The following is a 10,418-nucleotide window of genomic DNA, read 5'->3' as shown; positions in this document are numbered from 1 at the left end:
ACAGAGGAACCAATGAAAGGATTGTAGAAGGTCATGTCAAATTCATCTCCTAGATCTGAACAGCAACTTAAATTCATGCTCTGAGGAGAGCTGGCTAGCATCTTCATTTTCATCTGCTGCACAGAGCTTAGCATTGGCATCTACATGTGATCATGCTTCTCCCCATCTCCACATGGAGGTAACAAGGCTCCCCTGTCTGAGTAGTGTTTGTGTGCAATTTTAACTGGACCCTTTGCTTCCTTAGTTTTGTTCTCACTTATTACATGATTTCCAATTGGACTGCCACTGTCCCTATTGCTGCTGGGATTTTTTTGGGGGAGGGGGCGGTGGGGGGGAAGGCAATATAAAAACGAAGCAACTATACCATGAATCAGTTAATTATTTAAAACCTACATTATATCAAATAAAATGACAAGTTCACTTTAAAGGATTGAAGGAGCACTTCAAAGAGTATCTAAAGATGACATAAAATTACAATATTCAGCACTTGTATATGAACAAAATAAGAGATGAACTTTTCTCTTTTTAAAGGTAACACCTTCTAGAGTTATGTAAGATAGAACTGAAAGAAAAAAGTGAAGTAGAAGCAGCAATTGAGGGAAGTTTAAAGAATATAATACAAAGATATTCAGGGAAAAGGAAGAGGTACAGTGGTAAATCTTCTTACCCTGAGTAACCTAGTGATTTGTTTTGTTTAGGAATCATCTATTTGTACTTATCACCGTACTGTAGAGGAGAAAGGCAGTAATAGTAAAAGATGTCTTCCCATCCCACAGTGAAAACAAATCCATGATGTGCCACCTCTGCCCTACCCAGTTCCTGTCCTCTTCCCACCTTTTACTACTCCCCTACTTCCTTGTTCTGCCCTGGTCTCACCAGCCTTCCTGCTGGTCCTTAAAATCATCCCTTCTTGCCTGGAGGCTGGCTTTTGCTGGTTGACTAAAAATGAAGAGTGAAGAAGCAGCATGAGTCCAACACATACACATGCCTAACGTTCCAGCTAAAAAAATTAAAATGAAATCTGTACTGATATTAACAAAGAAAGGAAAACCAGGAGGGGGAGCCAGTTTATGAAGGAAAGGAGAAAGGAAGGAAGGAATGGACTGTATGTGGTCAGAATAAGGATGTGCAAATAAGCTGTGACAAGAATCGAGAAAGATAATGCAATGGGAACACATCATACTTGGAATAATAGAATGAGTGAAAAACCCTGCCCTGGACATTTTGGTGACATGTTTTAAGTCATGCCTTTAGACCTCAGTGCATGAGAGAAGGAGAGGTGGGGGGAGGGAGGATGGGGGGGCAGTGATAGAGGCAGAACCACTGGGCACCAATTAGAATCCAACAGACCGTTTATCTCCCCATCCTTCCATTTCCCCATGTCTCACCACTTTACTTCATCTCTTTTACTTCTCTTTCAGTATGCCTGGGATTCAAATGAAGAATATCTCTTCAAAGCAATGGTGGCTTTCTCCATGAGAAAAGTTCCCAACAGAGAAACAACTGAGTAAGCAAACAGTAAAAAAAAAAAAAAAAAACGTAACTACTTATTTGCAGTATCAAGATAGTACATTATTTTGAAATTCATTCTTGAAAATAATTTAACCTCATTTTTAAGGGTATTCATGTTTTTGTTGAACAACTAAAAATTTTTGTAATCTAGCTCAGCTTACATTTTTTATCATGTCCCAACAATGTTCTTTTATTCAATAGGCAATTTGAAGACAAATATTAAAAGTTGCAGGTATATGTCCTAATCTTTCTACATTTCTATTGTATACCTATAATTTCTATGTCAAAGGTTGATAGGTTGATAGATGGATAGGTAGATAGATATAGAGATAGATGATGGATAGAGAGATGTTCGAGTCTAAAGAGCTTTACTCTCATTTTGAAAATACACTCAGGTTCTTTCCACTGTTGATATCTCATATAGCACCTCGTTTATTTCCTTAAAAGCACTTGGGTCAACTTTTGACAGTTTGTCGTTTTTGTCTGTTCTTCTGGAGGACTGCTTCTTCTCTATTTGTGATGTTTCCTTCCGTGAAGAGGGACATCCATTATGGTAACATGCCTGGTCTCTGGCTCCTCCTTCCTCCCTCCCCCCTGCTCTTGAGAGGTGAAATGCCTTATCTGACTGGGGAGTTGGGAGGTGAAGCTGGGCAGGGGTGGATTCCTTTCTCTTTGAGAACCCGCCTGCCCTTAGACAGCAGGTATCCTCCCCTGCTGCTCTCTACCCCAAGTACAGAATCATGCCCTGCATGGGCCCACACACAACCCTGAACAGCTATGCTTGTTTACTGCTGAGGACCAGCTAGAGGGGCAGGTGCCCTGTCACCTGGGCATTAAAGTTCTTGCATGCTATTCCTATACGTCTGAACACCTGTTCCAGTGTAGCCCTACTTGAGACAGTGTAGGTGAATTTATCTCATTCTGGGAATTTTTACAATTAGGAAGTAAATTTGCCTGATGATTAAGTCATATCCTCCATCCTAGCTTTTTATTTTGGTCTCTGAACTACTTCCTTCTTTTGTCTTCATTCTGTAATTAATGATTCAAGAACCTGGCAAAGAGGGTTGCTATTGATCGGTCTTCCTCAAACCCACAATATCTGCTGCATATGCTGTGAATGGAAAGAATAAAACAGAATAGTGACATTGGGGGAGCAAAATAAGTATGTGTATATATAAGTATATAAGTATAAATATATACACACATATATATTTAAAAATAGGTAACATTCACATTGTTCAAAATATTTTTTAAAAGATTTATTTCGCTCCCCTTCTCCCCCCCCACCAGTTGTCCGTTCTCTGTGTCTATTTGCTGCGTGTTCTTTGTCCGCTACTGTTGTTGTCAGCAGCATGGGAATCTGTGTCTCTTTTTGTTGTGTCATCTTGTTGTGTCAGCTCTCTGTGTGTGTGGCACCATTCCTGGGCAGGCTGCACTTTCTTTCGCACTGGGCAGCTCTCCTTACAGTGTGCACTCCTTGAGTGTGGGGCTCCCCTGCGCGGGGACACCCCTGCGTGGCACAGCACTCCTTGCGCGCATCAGCACTGCGCATGGACCAGCTCCACACAGGTCAAGGAGGCCCGGGGTTTGAACCGCGGACCTCCCATGTGGTAGACGGACGCCCTAACCACTGGGCCAAGTCCACTTCCCACATTGTTCAAAATATTGAAAGAGAAAGTTATGTAGTAAAAACTTGTCCTAAGTAGTCTCTTTACTGTTTTATGGATTTCCAGGAAAAATAGATCAACTCTTTTTAAAATATATTTTTTATTTATTTTTAAAAGATATATCCGATCACACAAAAAACTTTTATGCCATTAACTCTAGCATTCTTTTCAGCAGTATGTATAATAAGTTTTTACAAATAAAAAATAAGGTGGTCACAATACAAAAAACAGGAAAAGGAAAAAAGAAAAAAGCTACTATTGTCATATACTGCTATCCCCTCCAGTCTCTTCTAGTCTTTCTTGCTTAAGTAGGTTTCGTATATTGCTGTAGTCATAGCATTATGTTCTTCTGAGTGCTGGAATCTCACCACATGAATGACAATGTTAAATCAAGTGTTTCCATTCTAAAGAATTCAGTGATAGGTATAACATGTCAGATTAATTTTGAGGAATACGCCTTTTCCATGGTTTATCAGAGCCTGAGTCATTGTAGGAGTCTGCGAATATCTGATCTGGTTTATTTACAAAGGTGGTCTTACCTGGAAGTGGGCCCACTATATCTATAGAAGCTTTTGTTGTCGATGCCAGTTGTAATCAACTAGACCAGAGGTCAGCAAGCTTTGCTGTAAAGGGTTCTGGCAATACAGCTGTCAGTGGAATGAAAGGGAGGGCCAAAGCACAACACGTTCGCATGCAGTCCACCTGCTGGGCCCGGTTCTGTAACGCACTGCCATCAAGGAGGCTTTGTCTTTAGATGAACAGCCTTCTCCTATGAAAAAGGGCACCACAGCATGCAAGATTGGATTGCAGAGAATGTTGCAGTGCTTTGATGAGTGGGTAGGAAACAGATCAGTTTTTAAATCTTCTGCCTTCGCAGGTCTTTTGGTGCCAATGGGGGACATAAAGGCCAATATGCCTTTCCAGGATGGCTTCAGGGATCTAGGTTGTGGACACTTGGAGTTGATATACTATTTTCTTTTTTCCTCACTGATAATCCAAGAATATTGCAGAAAACATTGAGCAAAGAGTAAAACAAAAATCACCTGAATTGAAAATGTGAAGTGGACTTATATTCATGTAGCTAACAGAATAGTGGGCATTTCTGCTTTCATCTCACCTTTTACTCATTCCCTTCTACCGCACCTCTTACAGCACTTCTTATACCGAGCTAGATCACAGCAATGACACTGCTCTCAGGATCTCCCGACACGCCTTTGCACATTTGGAAACCTATGACTGACATATCCATACAGTAAAACTTCAAATACAAAAGAGGCAGCAGCCCCTAAACAGAGCGCCTGGCTGCATCCACGCAGAGCTCCTGGAGAACTGAATTGCTCCAGCCACAGCCACCCCAGACAGGCAGTGGGAGAGAACTTCAGAGGGTCATTGAAGAGTTCAGAGAGGCAGAGTGTGGGCCTGCAGAAAGGGCTGTGGCAGCCACTCTCTTCTCCACGGGAGAGGGGTGGGATGGCTTCCTGTGGGCATATCTGAGTACAAGCAGGCAGGGTATTGATGACTGGGTCCATTCTGATTGTATGGTGCCGGTGCCAGACCAGCGGTCCATGTTCTGCGTGATGCCCCTGCTCGTTTCCCTGCCTCAAGTCAGGTAGGAAGGCTGACCAGGAGAAGTGCTCATAGAGGGTGGAGGCATTTGTGAGAAGGGAGACTGGCATACCATTTCCTGGTTAATGCAGAAATTCTCAGGCCCAGTAGTATGTTTCTGAGTTCAGTGTGTAGGACACGTAAGGGATTTCTTCCTGAGCCTAATTATTCAAGGATATATCTCGTGATCCAAAAAGGAACAATGTGCTGTTGTATCCCCGGGAAGGGGATTAATGGTCTCGTGGTTGTAGAACAGCAGCCCAGGCCCTGTTTCATCCTTTCGATTTCCAGAAACAAGAGCCCAATTCTTACCACTCCATGGAATGACTCGTCCCTGTCGACCACCGTTGATAAGAAATGGTGGTGGGGTCAATGCTTAGAGCATTAGCATCACACACACTTAAGGAAAGGGAATGAACATTTTTACCTCTTTTTAGCGATTTGCCTAAAGAAAGCCTTTTGTGTATGTGTTAATATCATGAGTACTTTGTAAATAATTGGTCAAAATGATTATTGAAGTGATTTCAAATAATTTCACCAGACCTCTCTATATTTAGAATCTTGAAAGTGTGGGTTTTCTGCTTAGTTGTGATAATAGCATTTCAATGTTTATAACATCAAAACATATAGTTAGAAGACATGTTTTGCCCAGTAAGTGCTTGTTGGTTGATTAATTTTTCATTCTGTACAAATTTTGGGGAGCATACCGAGTAGTAATTAACATTTGGATGAAAGACTGGAAGAAGTCATACTCTGGTTGTATATAATCTATACATGGAAGGAACTTGCACCTCTTATTATTTAACCATAGAAATATGTACAACCATTCTTTCTGTTCCTTTGTTCTGAGGACCAACTTTCTTTCCTCCCACCTACACTGTAATCGAGCATCTTCTTGTACTAGAGAGTTCTGTGTTACTATGCTGCCTGCATGTCTGTGTCTGGGTGAGGGAGGTTTTAAGGCCTTAATCTCCCTTCCTCCCTGGCTCCCTTTTCTATCACTGCAGCCCCTGCCCAATTTACTTTCTCAGATAGTCCCGCTGGGAAATGGTTCAGAAAGAGGGGGATGTAAACCTTCATCCATCTATTCTAGCCATTCATTCATTCATGTCACAATCACTTAGTGAATGTCCCATGGGCCAGGCTTCAGGAATGCTGGGGTTCACAGGATAGGCAGACCTGGTCCTTGCCTCCTGTTCCCAGACCCAGAGAAATCTATTGTGCTGCAGATGGACAAAGTATTTGATCATCTCCTAGGTGGCTCCTGTAACTGATCAAATAAAAAAAGGATGTCCTTTGCTTGGGGAACATGAAGCTGAAATCCGGACAGGATTAGAGACCCTCCTGACAAAGACTGTGCACAAACCACATGAAATCTGAAAGCCCCCTGTACTCCCCAAGGCTCTGGGTCTATTCTCAGGCTGGGCATGGAGTCTTCTTATGTCCAAATCTGGCATATGAGGAAATATTGGCTTGCACCGTTTTCTTATGCCCTGGTAAGCTCAGGACACTGTGGCTTTGTTCTCCCAAGGCTCTTGGCATCACTGAACTCCTACACCTGGCCCTTAAGGGGAGGCTTATGGACTCTAAGTTCTCTTCACAATAGGAGCTCTTTATAATTATCCAGTAACCATGTGGGTGAATTAAAGTTCACCCTTAATAAATGTTTGTGAGTGGATGAAGCAGGCTTGACATCCTGGCTCTCAAACCAGGAGCCTGTCTATTGGGGTACAGTGAGCACAAAGTTAACAGTGGCTGCACCCACCATTTCTTCCTCTCCTTCCTCCTTCGTCCCTTGGCAGGATACTCCCATGGTGGTAATGCATGGAATGGCCATGTAATAGCTCCCGTTGTCTGGGACTTATCACTTTTTGGACCTGAGTTTCTTGTTCTTGGGGGAGTGTAGACATCAGATAATTTCTCAGGGCATCACCCAAACAAGTAGGAAGCCCAGCCCATGCTGTATCTCCATATTCCTTATTTTAAAGCCTTTGCCTTGCATCTGTCTTCTGAAGCAGGGACGTGCTTTTTCCTGGCCCATTTTCTGAAAAGTTGCTCATTTAGAGAGTGGGCTTATTAATTACTACTTCAACTGCCTCTATCTGAATAAGATATAACCACATCTCTACTATTATATTTCTATGGTTGACATTTGTTGAGTACCTGGTTACTGTTTTGTTTGCTTGTGTTAGAGGAGTCACTTTACATCTCTGGACAGATCCACCACACAGCAGGGATACTTAGTGTTTTCTTCTGTTGATGAAGACCCTAAAAGTATTCATCTTTTTTCCTAATACCGGTCTTGGAGAAATGCTGGAAATGGTGCTCCTTAAGACAGTAGTTTGTTAGGTGGCATAATAATAAAGGATTGACACACTTGAATACATAAAGCTAATTTAAAAATTTTAGGCATTTATTCAGACCATCTTTCTATTGATGGGTGCCAATATCTTCCTTTGAACAGTTCTTTTTCATTTTCAAGGTATGGTTGTATCTATTATCTCTTTATCAGAAAAGCCAATTAGAGCTGTTTATTAATTCATTGCTTAGTTTCACATCCATTTTTTAGTTCATTTTACTGTGTCCCAGCAACTTTTTCAATAACTGCCTTGTGTCTATGTGTGTGTGTGTGTGCACGTGCGCATGTGCGCATGTGTGTATGCTGTCATTTGAAATAATTTCAGATTTACATAAATGTTGTAAAGATCATGGATTCTGTGTGCCAATGGTCTTCCTTCCCTTCCCTCCCAAGGATATTTGGAAATTCTGGAGACATTTTCATTTTTCCCAACTGGGGAGTGTTACTAGCATCTGGTGGGTGGAGGTCAGGGATGCTGTTATATTTTGTACAACTCACTGGATAGCCCCAACAATAAGGAGTTATCCAGCCCAAAATGTCAGTAGTGCTATAGTTGAAACGCCTGCTCTAGGTCCTTCACCCCACTTCTTATAATGTTATTACCTTAAATAACCATGATCAAAACTAAGAAATTAATATTGGGCGGCAGACTTGGCCCAGTGGTTAGGGTGTCCGTGTACCACATGGGAGGTCCGCGGTTCAAACCCTGGGCTTCCTTGACCTGTGTAGAGCTGGCCCATGTGCAGTGCTGATATGCGCAAGGAGTGCCGTGCCACTCAAGGGTGTCCCCCGCGTAGGGGAGCCCCACACGCAAGGAGTGCGCCCCATAAGGAGAGCTGCCCAGCAAGAAAGAAAGTGCAGCCTGCCCAGGAATGGCGCCGCCCACACGGAGAGCTGACATAACAAGATGACTCAACAAAAAGAAACACAGATTCCCATGCTGCTGACAACAACAGTAGCGGACAAAGAAGATGCAGCAAACAGACACAGAGAACAGACAACTGGGGTGGGGAGGAAGTGGAGAGAAATAAATAAATAAATCTTTAAAAAAAATGTATAGTTCAATATTTTCAGCAACAATTTAATCTTTGGGAATTTTTTTGTTATGTGTTTTTATTAAGTAATAATAGTATTACCTAATGAGTAATAAGCATATTAGGAAATAAGGATGGCAGTTATCATTATTAGTATTTAAGGCCTTGCAAGCTGACTCAGTTTGTTACATAGTCATCTGTTATGGACTGCGGCAAGCTGGGCCGGTGGCCACTTCTTTCTCTTACTCCATCCCATTTGAGCCTAATAGTAATCTTGTAAGGTGCATAGGTTAGGCATTTAAATGTGTAGGCCAGTCTTTGGGAATCTTTATTTCGAAGTAGATAAAAATGTCTTCATTTTAATTGCTAAGGTACTATCTTAAAAGTATGAGTTGTCACCCAGTGGAAATGTTTAATAAATTTGAAGAACTTGCATACATAGGAAGGGATCATGTAGTTCCGTGATGACTGGTATAGAGGAAAGAATTTGGGGCCTCAACTGTGTGACAGAGTTGCATGTATCCATCATCCTACTTTATTTTTCTTTTAAAACATAATCCCATCTGTCAGAGTATATTTTTAATTACTTTTTTATCTTCTGTCTGCATCCTTCATCCCCTTAGAAAGCAAGCTCATGGGAGAAGGAAATTTCCTTTGTTTGCAACTGTATTCTTTGACTTTATTGAAGTGTTTTTACCACGAGATTCATGTTGGAACAGTATTAAATGATGCTTTGGATGGAAAGAGTAATACATGCAGATTCCAAATGACCTCTTACCTAGCTTTTAGCCTCCACTAATAGAAATAATATTTGTATTTGTTTCATTTATATAAATGGCATTGTGCTACACCTAATACTATTTCCAATCTTTTTCTATCAAAAAAACAAAAAGTATATTTGTGAGATTTTTAAAAAATGTAGCTCTACTTCATTTGTATCCAATAGGGGGTGATTTAGCTCTCCAGGGGATATTTGGCAATGCCTGGAGACATTTTTGATTGTCACTACTAGAGGCGGTCCTAGTGATATGTCGTGGGTAGAGGCCACAGATGCTGCTAAACATCCCACAATTCACAGGGCAGCCCTCACAACAGAGAATTATCCTGCCCCCACCTGTCAGTAGGACAGACATTGAGAAACCCTAGGCCAGTTCACTCCTTTTATATGTAGAATAGTATTCCCTTGATAGCATAGACCTTATTTAATCTATTCCCCAGCTAATAGACATTTCAGTTGTTCCGATGTCCTTTTTATGATGTCCTAGCACTGCTGAGGACGTCCTCAGCAGTATCTTGCTTTGTATGCACACAAGAGAGTTTCTGGTAGGCGAATTCAGTTCTAGGGATCATTTTCTTTTCTTTTTTTTATTCATTTTTTAAAAAATATTACATTCAAAAAATATGAAGTCCCATTCAACCCCACCGCCCCCACCCCCCACTCCCCCCACAGCAACACTCTCTCCCATCATCATGACACATCCATTGCATTTGGTAAGTACATCTCTGGGCATCGCTGCACCTCATGGTCAATGGTCCACATCATAGCCCATACTCTCCCACGTTCCATCCAGTGGGCCCTGGGGAGATCTACAGTGTCCCGTAATTGTCCGTGAAGCACCACCCAGGACAACTCCAAGTCCCGAAAACGCCTCCACATCTCATCTCTTTCTCCCATTCCCCACACCCAGCAGCCACCATGGCCACTTTTCCCACACCAATGCCACATTTTCTCTGTGGACATTGGATTGGTTGTGTCCATTGCACTTCCATGTCAAGAGGGGGCTTAGATCCCACATGGATACTGGATGCAATCCTGCTTTCAGTTGTGGCACTCTAGGCTTCATGGTGTGGTGGTTGACATTCTTCAACTCCATGTTAGCTGAGTGGGGTAAGTCCAATAAATCAGAGTGTAGGAGTTGAAGTCTGTTGAGGTTCAGGGCATGGCTATCATATTGTCAGTCCAGAGATTCAAATCCCCTAGATATCTCTTAAACCCCAGCACCAACTACAATTCCAGTAAAGTAGCATGAAAGGCTTGTGAAAAGAGATCCCATCTGAGTCCAGTTCCATCACGCAGAAACACCAGCTCCAAAGAAGGGCCAATTGACATGGCAGTGAACCCCATCTGCCATGACCATAGAACCCGTGGGTCTCTTTATCCCTCAAAAGAACCAGTACCTGGGGTTGTATCTACTTTATCTGTCTCTGAGACTCTGCTCAGGTGTGCATAAGGGCAATCCT

General features: G+C 42.1%; 1 protein-coding gene across 5 annotated transcripts in view; it reads left to right on the top strand.

Annotated features, from left to right (window-relative positions):
• CLTRN (collectrin, amino acid transport regulator) overlaps nucleotides 1-10,418 on the top strand; it is a 44,163-nt gene that overhangs the window by 4,496 nt on the left and 29,249 nt on the right. For all 5 annotated transcript variants that reach the window (XM_058292171.2, XM_058292169.2, XM_058292170.2 and 2 more), the window contains one exon: nucleotides 1,422-1,507. In XM_058292171.2, the coding sequence (XP_058148154.1) occupies nucleotides 1,422-1,507 (86 nt within the window). The remainder of the gene's footprint in view (nucleotides 1-1,421; nucleotides 1,508-10,418) is intronic.

Source organism: Dasypus novemcinctus, chromosome X (genome assembly GCF_030445035.2).
Source record: "Dasypus novemcinctus isolate mDasNov1 chromosome X, mDasNov1.1.hap2, whole genome shotgun sequence".
Classification (NCBI taxonomy): Eukaryota; Metazoa; Chordata; class Mammalia; order Cingulata; family Dasypodidae; genus Dasypus; species Dasypus novemcinctus.
The sequence above is the reverse complement of the archived record's forward strand: the minus strand, read 5'-3'. Positions and strand labels throughout refer to the sequence as shown.